The sequence below is a fragment of the Pristis pectinata genome, chromosome 3 (assembly GCF_009764475.1).
Source record: "Pristis pectinata isolate sPriPec2 chromosome 3, sPriPec2.1.pri, whole genome shotgun sequence".
In the NCBI taxonomy this organism is placed as follows: Eukaryota; Metazoa; Chordata; class Chondrichthyes; order Rhinopristiformes; family Pristidae; genus Pristis; species Pristis pectinata.
The window spans coordinates 35,077,336-35,094,058 of NC_067407.1; the positions used below are offsets into that span (position 1 = coordinate 35,077,336).

The window sequence follows — 16,723 nt, forward strand, 5'->3', positions numbered from 1 at the left end:
TACTTCAGCCTGGGAAAACCAGCCTCGACAGCGGGCACACCGAGCGCAGTGCTCGCCGAACCCGCTGGCCAGGCGCTGCGGCGTGCTGAGCAGGCATTAGCGGGATTGTTATCAAAGATATTATTAAAAATCAAACTTCCGCGCACCGCTGTTGTGAGTAAACTCCGTACCTTACAGTCAAAACAAAAGCGTGCTTCCCCATCGCTCGCTTTCCACCCACCCCCCTCCTTCAAAAAAATAACAGCAGCCATCGCCACACTTCGCTAGCCTGGGAAAGTCTTCTCAAATGCACAGCACCTCTGCAAAAACCGCTCTTGGAAAATGTAATTTGTAAAAATATATTCTCAAAAATTACAGTCAAAAATAATAAATATTAATACGTATCCGCCATTAGCCATGTGCCTCAATGGGGCAGATCGCTGAGCCCACTCACTGATCTGAGAGGCAGCAGGAGACAGGGAAAAAAAGAGAGGAAAAAAAAGTTTAATAAAATACCATGCTGGCCTCTAAAGGGATACAAATGTTGCAAAAATGTATCCTACCTGGGTAAGACAGAGCGGAGAGTACATTATTGTGGCGGTGCTGGTGGTGGTGAGAGGAAAAGCCGGCTTTCACATTTCAGTCTCGAACTGAAGCCAGCTCGCTTCTCCATCCTGAACTTTAACCCCGCCTATAGTTACTATATAGTCCACATCGCAACTCTGCCTCTCTCAGTGTGACAGTCGGGCGGCCGCCTTGCACACCTTCCCCTCCCTCGGTCTCACACCTGCTTTTGAGGGAAGATATTTTTTTCCCGCCCGCTCGTGAGCTGCTTTCTACGGCAGCGGTCTTGATATTATGATCGAGAATTAAGCGGGGAAAAGTCAGGCGTGCAGCCTGTCAGTGAAGGGAGCGCTGGCTTTCTGCGAGCCAGACTGGACTACACCCCTCTCGATCGCTCCGCAGCTCCCGGCGCCACGCGAGCATCGCTCTCCCTTCTCTCGCTCTCTCTATGGAAAAAAAACCAGACCGACTGGATCCTTAAATAAAACCCGATCCCCTTCCCAGCCCTGAGGCTCTGCGTCAACACCCGAATGCAGCAGGACATTGTGGCTGGATGCGGCGGCCAATGTGGAGAGCCCACAATGAACTTGGACTTGAGCTTGTGGCAAACTGAGTGTGTTTCTTTCTTATGGCCCATTCATGAAAAGAAATTCCGCCACAAATGCCCAACACCGTGACATATATATTAAGAAAGTTCTAAGTCTGAGTGCAACTTTCTTGCAAATAAATTATAGAGCGATTTGTTTGCCAGCACCAAAGTTAGTTGCGAAATGATTTGGGATTTTTCTTCCCCCGCCCCCATGAAGTCGTCTTTTTAAAAAAAATCTATGATTTGTGCACTCAGGCTTTGGCGCCTTTTTCTAACAACAATAAATCACAATACATAACTAAGAATCATGTGTCTGTTTATTGGTTTTTTTTTCTTCGCGTCACCCAGTCGAAAGTCACGTCCACCGCTCCTCCGCCCGGCTGCCGTTCATTGTTTGACATTTTCTTTGCCTGCGCAAATGACCCATATGTAACACTGAGTGATAAGCGATTGGCTGGCCAGCGCGCATGCGCCCTCTCTGCAATGCTCTCTGGGTCTTGTAGTTTTAGAGCCTGTCCACTGCGCAACTTCGCTTTAAGGATACCGTCTAAGACAGTGCAACACATTTTGGTTTATCACGGATCGTGAAAAATATTAGTTTCTGTTAACGGGCACATCTTTCTAAACAAATATACACGCTCTGAAGTGTTTCTGTCTTAGATTTGCAACTAGGTTGGAGGTGTTTGTTTTAGCTGATGAAAAGGGAGTAGGGTAGCAGCTTGGTGAAATTGTCAATAGATTGGGTGCAGCTCTGAATTAAAGAAAAATCACAAATCGAAAGCAGAACCGAAATGCAGCGGAGTGAAAACATATGGCAGAAGGTTAGAAGCTCATCACAATGCAAAATATTCCAACATGTTGCAACCGCAACCCTACTTGTTATCCATTAAACTTTTCAGTGTGTTAGCAACGTAGCAACAACTCGAAAACAGCACGGGTTCTTTTCCAGAGGCACGTGTTTGTTCAATTATCCTCAAATAAAAACGTACCCATCTTTGTAATCGTAGAATTTAAGACATGTGAACTAATTTATTCGGATAGCTCTCCTGTAGTTTCTGTCCGATGGTATGTTAAGCATTTTGGCGAATTTTGTGGGGTTTCAAGACTTCCAATAAAAAGCCATCACAAAATATTTCAAGGTTCTATATTCCAAAGAACATTGGTACACATGTTTCACTCCACCAACGCTCAGAAATTCAATACTCAACGTTGATGAAAAATACTGTATTCCTAGAATGTTAAGAAGATAATGCAAAGCCTGGCATTGACCGTCAATAGAATGGAATGTGGCTGCTCTCTGGCAAGGGAGAGAGCGGCATGGACAAAGCCTTTCATTGTAATGTAAGGAAGATGATGGGAATTAAAAGAGTAAGTCATAACACCCATCATTTCCACGCTTGGATCGGTCATCATACGAGACATATACAAGTCAACGCAATATACCATGAATCATTATTCCAATACAATTTAAAGCCAAATTACTCCGGGGACTATTCGCAGCCCACCATCCAAATTCTTGAGTTCACTTGCTGCCGAAATCCCTACGGCTACGATCGTTTATTTGAGCGTCAAAACTCCTTTAACACCTTAGAAAATCGCTTTATCTAAAGATGTGTAACATTGCAGCAGATTACATGCAAACATTTCAGAGATATCCACAGCCCTTATTCAAGAAGATCCCTCCTTCTGATGGCAAGAGAAGATACCAACTCTCTTGCCTCCCTATCAGAACACTGGATTTGGTACCTCTACACATATCACCATAACAAACTAATGGCCACTTAAAGGATGGCATGCAATGCCAAAGCGCGTGGGCAATGTTATTATACTAGAGCTTATAATGGCAAATATTTCAATACATGCAAATTATGTATAATTGAAAGCGTTATGTACAATTAAAACACAGTGCAATTTATTTATTCCATGATTTGTTCTCATCTCATTTAAAGGAATTACAAGGACAAGAGAGAAAAGCACTTTTGCAAGAATGATTCTTTTATGAAGAAGGTATTGCAGTGTGTTTTTGTCTACACAATAAAGACGTGGAAATACGCTGCATTATAATCTATGAAAATAAAGCGTTGGATATAATCTTGTACTACTTGTCCTCAATAAATTTATTAATTCAGCTTTAGTACTGTACATATTGAACTACAGTTCCCAAGATACTCTTCCGAAATATCCTATTGCAAATAAACCAAACTTGATAACGGAAACTACAGCTAGAACGCACCGATTGGCGCAGCGCAGCGCGGAGGATGCCAACGGAAATTTCAATTGGTAGAAGGATCTGCCTATCATGTCGGTTCAAGTTCACGTCTCGGCTGACCGTTTGAAGAAAAAGGTTTTTGAGACTAAATCACACGTCTCGACACAGCGAGCGCGCAACGTTTTTTTTTGCCTGCTCTTGCACCAAGCAGCGACGAGGGAAAATTGCCAAGCTCAGCGCTTTCCGACAGCCCAATCTTGGCGCAATAATTGACATATTCTACATGGACGCAAACTGGAACCGGCGTGAATTAAAAAAAAGACATCTGCCATTAAAATATCAGGCTGAAACATTATTAAATATACTTTAAATATCCCTAAAATATTTTGCATTAAAATTTAGAATATCGCTAAAAAATCATAATTGAAATAAAGTTCATTATGTATCACGTACCATTGCCATGTAAAGAGTACGTGAGAAACTTTAAATTGTTCAGACGTTTAGCTTCATTGTTGTCGTCTTTTTGTTGATTATATTTTGGTTTTAATATATAAACTGGGAACCGTTGCAAACCGGAAGCGAAACCATGCAAAAGCCGCTGCAAAAAAAAGTCGGCGAATGATGCCTGAGGGTTTTTGTTTTCCAAGAAGAAGCCCCTTTGAAAGCGTTCCAAGATCGCTCACAGCTCTCTGGCTCTGTGTTGATGGCGATAGAGCACTTTTGTGGAGCGCCCTGAGAAGTTGCAATCGATTTGCAGTCCTTAGTGTTTATTTCCGCATCAGTATTTGCATAGAAACCACGCACGGAGGAGACCGCACGTTTGACCAATCGGCGTCCAGAATCCCGGGAGACGTAAATCGCGCGAGCGTCCGGCCTGGGATTCCATTCCCGGGCCAACGTTCTGTTCCTTCACCGATCTGGTCTGCACGGTGTGAATCTTCTTTCATTTTATATGTATACATAGAAGGCATTTGTAATCTGCTGTGATTTTTTTGTTTGAATAGCAGAAGTAGGTAAGAAAACATAATAGATTTTTTTTGTAACTTATGCTTCGTTTACCCGATAATTTGCGTGCACAGTTCAACAGATCTCGGCCTATTTCTATTTAACATTTATAACAGACATGGTTCATAGACTTATAATACCGAAGCATTAAGGAGGTTTTAACTTTAGTATATCACTGCAGATAAATAAATAAGCAATCTGTTAGCCTAGAAATGTGCCGAGGCTAACATTACTGAGATATTACTGAGCTGTGTAGACTATTTGAATGAGCTTTTATGAAAAAGAACGTTTATCAGATCTGATGTACTCAAATGGCAACAATTAGTACAGAACAGGAGAAAAAAGGCTGGTAACATTTTATTTAAAAATATGTCGACATTGATAAGAGAACGAGAGTTTACTGCATTTGAAATTTATGAGTGAACACAGTTGTATTGGAAGCATAATTATTAAACAACAACTTAACGTTGGCAACATGGTGTATTCTATTACATTATCCAATAAAGATTGTGCTTCACAGAATGTGTCATTTATTTTACTATGTCTAAGAGGAAGTAAACATTCGCATTCCAATGCTTAATTCATTATCTGAAACAGGCGTGTTATCCGTGCACATATTAATGACAATACTTTTAGATTTTTTTATGAATATACCTGATTTTTAATTACTCAAACTATCATAAAAATCAAAATATTTTGAAGCTATATTTTAAGTTAGATCATCAACGTAAGTCAAATACGCGCGTTGACTCGGTGATTATTATACATTCACGCCTTTTCATAATGGAGTCACACACCTACTGAATGAAATTGACATTTGCGGTCGTAACTTGCATCACCTGTTTAGGCCTCTGTCCTAATTATGTCAATACACGCCGCATGCCAGTGAAGCTTTTATAAATATTATTTAACTATTTGTGTTATAACAACTTGTGAGATTCCGGCTTTGAAGTGACTTGGCCGTGAATTGACGAGAACAGGCATTTAAAAGATAATCATATTCAATCTTTCAAACTTGATGGGCAATGCACTTACTGATTTTTTTTACCCGTCATTTTCTTACAAATGTATGAGTCATTTCGACACGTGTACATATCATATGCCATGTTGTTCGTCCAATAAAATGTGTGCACTTATAGTGTGAAGTGCGTGGAAACTGAATGCATCGTGCGGTTGAACAGAGTGTGACACAAGTAATAAATATGTGAAAACAAAAACGTCGTTCCATAGGACACTCTTGGATGTCTTCGGAATTTTAAAAATTGTAATAATTGATGGGCAAGCTTTTTATTATTTGCAATTTATTTTAAATAGAAAGATTGAATATACTAAGGTTATTAGCATACACAATAATGGGACTGAAAAATATATTTCATTCAATTGCACATCTGTTGAGGTAGACATCATGTAAAACCTCATTGCACCAATCATATTCCGAACTGTAACTAAGCTCAGTTTGTGCATTGATTAAATGCAGAAAGACACAAAGTTTTGGACTTATTATATTTTGGACACACCGCAAATAAATAGACTATTGCAGCATTATATTTGACACGTTACTTTCATAGCTGCGGTCGCTCTTAAATATTACCGATATTCCCATAGATTTTTATTTATATTTCAGAAGTTTCACAAAAACGAAGGGTATCATTGTTTCCCTGTTGGCGATTACAAATTAATCCAATCACAGTTGCGGCATTCAGGAATATATTCCATCCGTTGTCTTTAAAAAGGTTCCCACTGCAGACTCACTGCAGTCTCGATCAACAGCAGTAGCGGCCAGCGACCAGCCAGAGGAACTTTGGAAAATACAGTGGATCGACGACCACTACCATCATGGCAAAGTTCTCATGCTATCGCCGCTCCTTGTTTCAACAATGTCACGTTGACATGAATCAGATATCTGCTTTTTAGCTAAATAATCTCTATCGCCGAGGTGATCGCAATGTATAAGATATTGATCCGGCTCTTTATAAATAAAGCAGCGTTAAATGAAAAAATAAAGTCTCAACAAAACTAGACGCCGCGACAGCACGTACAAAGCGAGCTGACGTTTACTGAAAGTGATCACAATGCAAAATCTGCCCGATTTTTTTTAAAGATACAACATTGATTCATTCTAATACAAGGAGTCATCGCATTTTCCCCCTAATTATATGAATACATGTCACTTGCGGAGATGTCCGTATTGATTTGGCGCTGGAGATATTGATCTGAAGACATTCCAGAACAGGGAGTGCGGAAGAGAAAGTCTTTGTACATCATTCCGCCGGTCTTTGCAAAGCCTAACGTTAAGATCCCAGATCTCGTGTTAACACCATGCAGTACCACAACTAGAGGGCTCTAATAGCAACAACAAAAAGGGTGATTTACTGATTTTGGAAAATGTTGCGAGAGAGTTGAATGCCCACCCCCACTCACAATGGTGCGCTCCACCGAGTCGCGATTTTTTTTGGCCTTTCGTGTCGCAACATTTTTCTTTTCTCTCGAAATATCGACTTTACGTGGACTGCTCTGAAGCAGCGCGAGAAAAAAGTACGTTTAAAATAAAGTTTTTATAAACTGTTGTTTCTATTTCACTCTTTCGACACTTCTGCGAAGTGTTTCTTCGAGAGATTTCTTGCTGAAATGGAGCTGAGAGTCCAAAGCATATTTACAAATGCCCATTCATTCTCGGTTAAGCTCTGAAGTATAAGATCACACTAAGGAGTGATGAAGCTGTTTACAATCTTAGCCATTAACTCTAACAAATAAGGGAATATATATGTAAATTCATCAATGAAAGGACTGTACCATTAATTTAAATGTTAACCAACAAGTTCAACTTTTTTTTCATTCTGGTACGCAAATTCGGCACAAACTCACCGGCATTATTAGAATACATGACATTAATAAATATTTTTTAAGAATTAAAACTTTCCAGAAAAGAGAAAAAGACAAAAGTATTCTTCAGGTTTGAAGTGGAACTCGCAATGTTTAAAGTTGCGTTCTGCATTCATGGTTCTTTTCACACAATGATTTTCGTGTACCTTTCGGATTTAAAACTGATACTTCGCTTATAATGTAGTGTGAAGTTTTGCAAGTTCATGAGAACTTCCTCAGCTTTATGTTTTTTTCAGCGGCTGTTACATGTTTTTATATGTTTTGCGTAGAGTGGTCTGGGCATATTCATGATTAAATTATCCATTTCATGTTAACTCTTTTGAAAAGATCAAATGACGCAGCATAAAAAAAGTTTTAATGTCCGCTTAATTATGGTAAAGCGCAAAATATATGCTGCTGATATTCCCTCGCACGTTCAACATGAACCAAAAAGAATGGAATTCAAAAGAATATTTAGATGTGTTTCTTTTTGAGCCTTTGTAATTTAGTGTTTCTTGAATTCGCTCACGCACCTGCATTGTCATACTTTAATTCTGTACTTCAGATTTTTCTGTTTCTATTAATTATTTATTTTACTTTTTTTTTAAAAATAAGACTTAATTTCTTCCGAATATAATTTTAGGTCTTCTGTTTTATGACTAACTGTAAATTATTACTTAAGCAACTTCAATTTTTTCAAGATTCAAACAATTTGCAAATTTATTTTTGAGTACTTGAAAAGTTAACTATTTTTGTGCGCGCATGACTCCAAAAGAAGGATGCAATATTTTTATTCTATGTTCTCTATCGATCGGTAGTAGAAAACTGACACCAGTATTTTTTGTGAAATTCTGGACTAACTAAACGTAAATAAAATATACCTGAACTATTACTTGCAACATTGCGAGTCCCTGCAGAAATTGTACCGCTTTTGATTTTATACAAGACTATGATCATAAATAACGGAAGGTGTTTTTGTTAATTATATATCAAACAGAAGAACTCAATGATTACTTAATTCTTAAATTATACGTTAAATGGTAATATGGATCCCACTAATTACTCGCGACTAACTTTAGTATACGTGGTTTAGATAATTATAAACAATTAGCCCCAGAAAGAAAATATATTTGTTTATTTCAGGACCGTTTAGCACATGTGAAATTAACCAGTGGTTCCCACATTAATGTGAACTTTTTTCATGAAGTCAATATAAATTAAATGTGAATTACGTTTAAAAAGTAAAGATTCAGAATGAGTTGGTATAGTCAACAGTTTCAACATAGAACAGCAGGATCCAATGGGAAATGTTAAAAGTAAGTTTCTCATTAATTCTTATAATTCGGAAATTAATTTTTAGCAACATATACAAGCCTTAAATAAATTGTGCGATTCTTCTTTTGCTACTTATATATCAGCGAAATTGAATATAAGTTATTTATAAAACAATAGAGCGCAATTATATATATAGCTGAAGGCAAAGAGGATTTTGAAGACTCGATACTTAGATCTGTATTAATTAAGTGAAAGATTACATTCATAAATTTATAGTTTTCATATTAATTCTCCTATGTACTAATGAGATGACGTTTATTTGGAAGGTTGAATATTTATAACCACTGTTCAAGAGTGACAATACATGATTAGAGATTGAGCAATTGATCGCCATATTTGCATATGATTAATAATATATAATAATCGAAACTCCCATTATTAAACATACTCGGATATTATACTCTTTTCATTTCATGAGTAACTTAAAACCTAAAAGCACCCATTTAAAACTTTCGGTGGAACTCGTGACCACATGTGCTGTGTGGAAATCCTATACTTAGTTCTAAAACATTTTGCTGTCTTTATTTTTGACGGATTTCATTCGAACTTATTTATTTCCAGTTCTGCATCATATTTCAGAAAAAAAACACGCTTAAATATAAGATTTTCAAAAGTGGGTGACAAAATAATGGTTGAAAAACAATCTCAAAATTCAATTGATCAGCAAATTTTAGTTATTTATTCTCCAAATAGGACGAACAGATGATGTAAAAGAGAGGGATGTAACGATGAAGATTAAAATATTTATTCACCTCCAAAATGTGAATCGATTTTGATCACGAGGCGAGAATAATGTGCTGAAGGAACGAATTTTAATTCTGTCAATAGTAAAAAGTAAATAGTAAAAAGGTTATAGCAATTGATTGACTGTTCCAAAATCGGGATGAGCAATTCAAGAATGCTACCACGAATACTTTGAATCTTGAGTCATTGTGAAAAACGGAAAAGTGCAAAGAATGTGGAAAACCAATATCAAAAAAAGTTCAATATGTAAACATTTTAAGCTGTTAGAAGTAAACTCCAACAAATCAAATGTCAGAAATGGACAAAACATTTAAATATAAATGTGTTGCTTTTTGTTCATTCATTAACGCATTTTGAAGTAACGAGTTTTTATTTAACAGTAGAGGATTGAGGATATATAACAAATTAAGTTTTCGGACAATGGTCAAATATAGCTTTTTTTTGTGAAACCTCTGTCTTCAATGTATACGCCCACAAATATCACTGGCAAGTTTATAATACGTCTAAATAGTGCTCCAGCTGCACGAAAATTATTGCAAAGTTCAACGGTGCTTGTTTTTAAGAATACTGGAACTAATGTAAATATCACTGTAATCTAAATATCATTCTCGCACTGATTTCACAAGAACTACTTATTGATAACAGTTGCGAATAAACCAAAAAAAAATCAACAACTGAATTATAAATTTAGAAACTTAGTTTCCTCTTATTTTTGTCACAATATCAAACGTAAATTTGGTTACAGTGATACAAGGATTCTCCGAGCAGTATTTTTTGGTCTACGGCAGCATTGGTATTATACTGCTAATTATTCCAGCAATACGTGTATGTAAGTATTAATTATCCATTTTAGCTATGCTTCTTTTGCTAATTTTCGCTATTTTTCTTGTAGTAAAGATAACCTATAACGTCAAGCATCCCAAAGCGAATTTACTTATCTGATCCCAGGTTTACACTAAAACTGAGGGAGACACGAAATTGTTCTAATTACACAATTGCATTCTTTCGTTATTCTTCCTAACACTTTTCACATTTGAATGCGACTGCAGAGCGCTTGAAGGTGAAAAGTTGGCACACCAGATTACACCGTGATTACCACCTTCGAAGCTTCATTATGTACACTGCTAACATCGAAAAGGTGATACGCATGTACCTCGACCTGTCTGCATTATAATTAGGATCAAAGTAAATCTTTCATTCCGTTGAAATTTGGTTTATTTTATTTGTTTCATCTTATTTAATTTATTTGCTTCGTTTGGTTTATTTTATTTACGGAAGAAATGGAATCGATACAGTTATAAATGATTTGAATAATCAGCTGGGTTTCAAAGAAAACAAATGTGAACATGGGGGATTCAAAGTACTTGGATGCAGAATTAGAAGACGGATGAATATTTTAGGCATTTTTTCTATAAATAGTCGTTTCATAGGTAAATTACTCGCTATATTTAGTAAAAAACTAAATGTAAATATGGCTTTGCATAAGAAATGAGAAACTATGTATTATTCGTAATATACGGTAATAAGAAACCATTCCCACAATGTCTTGCTAAGTAATGCCATTGAAGAAATACCAGGATTGTTAGTTGGACTCACAACTAAATATCATGGAATCAAATAATAGATTCAGACTAGTTACAGATAGAGAATAATTATATCAAACCACAAATTATTAATTTTTGTCATTGATTTGGCTAATCACCTAATATTGTATTGGCACTTTCAAGCTATAGTAATAACGTTTACTTTAAAAATCCAGTTTCTTTCTTAAATGTTGCACAATCCAATTTTACACTGTTTTTCCTATATATTCTCGATTATTACGATAATTTTAACAGCCAGTACGAGAGTTCAGCTACACTAGTCTGCAATGAATATTATTTGAAACTCTTAAAATATTAACTGTATTATAAATTAAATTTAGCTTCTAGTTGCTTTGGGAGCATTAAAAGAAAGTACTTGTTGCAGGTCATCACTAGTCCCAAATCATGTTTAACATTTCCTTGCAGAAAATATAAACAAAATGTGTCATATCACTAATTGCAACTAAGATTATATGCACTGAATACCAAACTGCAATCCATTCTTTACAATCCGTGCATTTGAAGGTGAATAACTTTAAAACATTTAGTTATATTCTAATGTAAAGTTTTATTTACTCGAATAAATTGTATTGCATGGGACAATCTGAAATGCAGCTGCATCAATTTCATGAAAATTATGCTTAACAATATTTATTTAAATTAAAAAAATGAAAATACCAATTCTGATATTATTTACTTTAAAGACTGTGGAAATTTCGAAACACCTTCAATTTTGTGTTTTCTCCTTTATTTTGATTCCACAGTTGGATCAATTTTGAATGTTGTTTCTCAATACTTGTTTTTAAATATCTAACACAGTATATACGTTTCTTAAAAAAACTTCTGTTTTACTGGAATGCAAATGCCGTCTAGGTTAGAGGTGTTTCAGAACACATGGTATAGGATGCTTTTACTAGAGTTTATTTTTGTAAAATGCAGTTGGTGCCATTTGTTGCGTTGCTGTTCATGGTCTGATTTCATCAGCTTTTAAATGCCACTATTCACACTTTTGACTGAAAAAGTGCTCAAATTACAAGCTAAATTAAAACCTGTGCATATTGTGCCCGAATATATTCAGATACAAACCTACGTCGTGTGATTTAAATTTACGTAATAGCGTCAGTATTAATAATTAATATCTGCCACCCCTCACACGCACACATATTGCACATCAGCTATTCTAGTGACTTTACCTCTGTGAAGATGTTATAACTTTTGATATGTTTTCATATCTGAAATGATATTGCATAATTCAATTCAGCCTGATTAGTGGAATATTCTGCAACCAATTTAAAAGTAAATCAGTATAAACCAAAAAAAACATTTGATAGCACCACAGATGCACTGAGGTCAAGCAACTCTTGCAATATGACAACATGCCTTTTTAATTGTGTAGGGCTAAATTATGGAGCAAAATATCTTAAACAGGCATTAGGGTGAATTGTCCGCGTTCGTGGCTGTTTACAGATTGCACATGTTAAATTGCCTGAAACAACGAATGCATGTGGTATATTTTAAAGAGGGAGTATGGGCAAGTGAGATAATGTAATGATCCAAATACTGGTACATACGAGACTTGTCCAGAAATTTCTTAAAAATTAGAAATACATCTGGTGTGTATTCGATATAGTTTGTTGATACATGTTCATTAAAATACCTTCCATCGGGCGTACGGATGGCGGGTGCATTGCCACTCTTTGAAATTATGAATGTATTTTGACAGATTGTAACTTTTAGTAATCTCTGTCTTTTATTTTGCTGCAGTGGAGGGATTGTATAATTAATTTATATTCGACGAGAACGGAACGCTTATTTTAAACATTTGATGCGTTTTAATAGTTTATTCAATAGCATTGTTTCTTTTGCAAATTATTGACAGTAAAATATTGGGATTGGATTTATGGAGGCATTGATTAGAGATCATCTCTTATATTCGTTAGTCAGTTGTATAATAACAGATATCACCTTTGCCTTGTTTCAATTTTAATTGCCTCATTTCTGGGCTTTGAGGATGACCTTACAGGTAGAGATATATGTGTCTATGAGATCTTGCTCATTTAACTTCAGACAGTGGGGACAAGTAAAACCGGTGAAGTGGTTCAGACTCTTTGGTAACTCGAGAGCCAGAGCGCCGCTAAGAGGCAGAGACAAATTCACATTCAGTACATGAAGGACGCAGGATTAAACGCGTGGTGGGAGGCGGGGGAGAGGAATAGGATATTTCTGTTTGCGAGTGTGTTTGTGAGTGTGCGTGTGTATTCATAAGTGAATTGGCATACGTCAGTAGGATGTGTGTTGATGTACGCAGTCTTTATGTGTGTATACGGGAGACTGTGTCTACGAAGGGAAGGAATACAAGCTTGCATCTGTGTGTTTGAGAGTGTACGAGAGAGGGAATGCAATCTGCATCTGTGAAAGAGAAAGAAAGCTTCAACGTTAACTTGGATATGCAATGGCGGGGGTGGGGGCGTGAGTTTGTGTGTGCGCTCCCGTTCGTGCGCGCCCTCATATGTGAGAGTGGATGTATTTTTAGGAACGCACACAAATGGATTCGTGAAACAAAATCTATGAAATTGAGCATGTCTGTAAATGGAAGTGGCTGTCAAAGTGTATATCATTGATTGCCACTTGAGTGGATATATAATATGAAAGTGTGTATTTGAAGTGTGAAAGTGTGGACATGAATATGAATGAGTGGATGTCACCCCCTATGAATGAATCTATGTCTGAGTGTGACAATTTATGTCGGCGACTGATATTGTGGTTGTCTTAGGCAGTAGTTGTACTGAAACCGCTGGCCTCAGCAGTATCTGAGGACGATGTTCTCTGTGCTTCAAAGCACAGACCCATTCCACGCTATTCTTTAATGAAAGGAAGGCAGGGCGGGAGTATCATTTTCTGGCATTAAACTATATATAAGTCTGAACGTTTCCAGATGACCTGTTAAGACTTGACAAGCGGTGTGCTCTGATCGGAGTACCGAGTTCCAGTGCTACTTTGCTACCACACGTACCTTGCCGGGAAAATTGTAAAGTGACATTGTGTCTGAATGCCGGGTGACAGTACACAACTAGCTATTCGCCTGAGCACGTATTGTGGAGCAAGACGAAACTGCTCCATGTATACATCTGTATCATTTGGGGTTCAGCATCTGATCTAACTCCAAAGTTCATTAAAATCAAGCTTCTCCACGGGAAGTCCTCCTACATCAGTTTGCTCACAATTGACACAATACAAATGCAGCCCAAACGCAAAGCCTCGTTGTAAAATATTTCTTAATTTTCCTTCGACGGGTTATTTTAAATATCCAGTTCTGAGAAAGTGTTCCTGTCATTGTCTACTTACATTTTTAAAAAGCAGCGAAGCGCACAGACTTCCTTTGTTGTCAGTGCGACGGAAATCTGAGGACTTACCAGCACTCTGGACAGATACGAGTTTGACACCTGTTAACTGTAACTTAAATCATCTGCATTAATAGGAGTGTATGTGTCTGTAAGTGTGAGGGGCAGAGAAAGATAAATTAACTATGTATGAAGTGTCAATATTTATGAATCAAAGTTGGTTTGCCTTCCATTCACTTGATTATATAATACTTGGTAACTGTAATCATGATAATTTTAGATAGCAATGATAGTAGGGGGTCACTTTTACGAAACAAGGGGGGGGGGGTGGAGGAAGGTTGTAGACCGGTTTCCCACAACAAACATCGCATTCACTGGTTGTAAAGCGCATTCAGACTTCAGGCCACGAGAGTGGACATATCACGTTTATTTTGTTGATGAGATAAACATCAGCTTAGTTTAATTTTCCTTGGCACGGCTAACAACGAAGTGCACAAAGAATTTAGCCCTGGAGCCTGGCATCTCACTCAACAGAAACAACGACTTTGTCCACCTGTACTTTTAGAAGAAAAGTTACCTGCCATGGCAAGAAAACCGTTCTTTTGCAGTTTCCTTCATATTCCATATTTGTTTTAAGAGCGACCTTTCCGATTCACAACAAATTCGTTTTCATTACATGTAGAAATATCGGCCCATTTTGACGGACCAGTAAGTTAATTCTACCATATCCGTGTATTACCCAGCACGCGGGTCTTTATGAATATTAGGGTAAAGCCCTAGGCTCTAATGAATATAAAAGATAGAAAAAAGAACTAACAAGTCTCACAAAACCAGAAGAAACTTCGTAACGGCCACCGAAGGTATAAGCGTGCAGGAACCTTGGGATCGCAAGGGGAGACGATGTACCTAACGGAGTAATTAATAATTTTCGCTAACTCTGAGGCAAAATGGCTAATATTCAGCGATCGTTCTAGGATTAGTACGGTTTATTATTTTGGAAAATGATATGTTTAGATAATACAGTTGAATTGGCGGAACCTGGTGACACTGGGCTAGCAGAATGATGCTGGGCAATCAAGAACATTAAATAAAAAATCGTTGGAACAACGTTTATATAAATAAACAGAGAACCTACACCCAAACTTCACATAAATAAACGCAGAATTTGGCCGAAAAATGAGCTTGATAAATAAACACTGAGTGTTTCAAATCAGGAAACTCACATTTAAATAGTATATATTAAAGCATAATTACCCAGAATAAACCTATCACTAAAATAGATTTAGATTATTGTGGTTCCATTGTGTAATATTCTACCTCAGCTTCTAATGATGTTTATTTAAACCGTACTAGAACCAAATCAGTGATTGCAGCGCTAAGTAACTCGATTTTTTAACAACTAAATGCATATTTCGTGATCGCCTACCGCGGCAAACAATAATGGCTGCTGTGTTACTCTTTGTATCTGAGTTCTGGTCTATTCCCCTCCTTCCCCAACACACTGTTCTCTCATTCTTTTCAAAACGACATCTACTCTTTGGTGATGAAAGGAATGAACACCAGTAATTACACCAGCAGTTAATGCGCCCACTTGTTGCTCATTACAGCATCGAGAGGTTACGCTGTCGTTTCAAGGCTCCATGTTTTGAAGCCAGCAAACAGTTTTGGTGTAATTACTCAAAGTAAAAGAACAGGTTTGCTAATATGTTGTTTTAAGTCTCATCATATTAGACGAGGTAGTAATAACAGATGAAAGGAAAATGAGTTAACGCCGTTTACTCTGATGCTCTTAAAAACGCAGAAATCCCTGGCGTGCCGCAGGTCCGCGCTTATCCTCACATTGTTTATGGGCTGCTTGTAGATAATGCTTAGATAGATTAATTTTAACTTGTTATACTGTGAATTCAACTTTTCTTTTAAGTGACCCCTTCCATAACTACTAACTGGAATATTGATCCATACGCACAACTGAAAGGCCCAACAAGCTTGGTGCGCCTTAAATTCGCGCGTCAATAACAAACTGTATGTGATGGCTGGATACTAAACTGAAGCTATTATTTTTAGGTTATCTAGATCTATGCGTTCATGGGTGATCTGAAACTTTTAACAAAACAATTGCTACAGTTTCACCGCCTACTTTCAATTTCACACCAAATAAAATGTTCGGCATTAATAGTTCAATATTGCGGTTGGAGGCATAATTAGACTTAAACTAGGCATTCAGTTGTTACTAGGGAAAAAGATCTAATAGAAAGAGAGATGACATACTTCAAACGTACGCTGAAGGATCTTTCATTTTTTGTACACCTAAGTATGCCTAAGGTGAAGATACGACAAACATGCCGGTGACATTTCTGTTTGTTGTAAGGTTGACAGTAAGGGGCGCTCTTTTAACACTGCTGTGAATCACCTCTGCCACAGTGCAAACCATCTGGAAAACAAATAGGCTCATGGGACATATGGTTTGGGATAAATGCAAACAAGAGAAAGGAAATATATGACAGATTCGAAA

The 16,723-nt window shown here is 37.1% G+C and overlaps 1 protein-coding gene across 10 annotated transcripts in view; it reads right to left on the reverse strand.

Annotated features, from left to right (window-relative positions):
- The window catches only part of nfia (nuclear factor I/A), a 617,449-nt gene that overhangs the window by 436,926 nt on the left and 163,800 nt on the right, over positions 1–16,723 (reverse strand). For 5 of the 10 annotated variants that reach the window (XM_052010742.1, XM_052010746.1, XM_052010748.1 and 2 more), the window contains exon 1: positions 543–1,203. The exons of 4 other annotated variants lie outside the window; for them this stretch is intronic. In XM_052010742.1, coding sequence (XP_051866702.1) covers positions 543–569 — 27 coding nt within the window. In that variant the 5' untranslated portion in view covers positions 570–1,203. Of the gene's footprint in view, positions 1–542; positions 1,204–3,794; positions 4,092–16,723 lie in introns of those variants that run through there. One more of the 10 variants, XM_052010738.1, reaches the window with a different exon arrangement.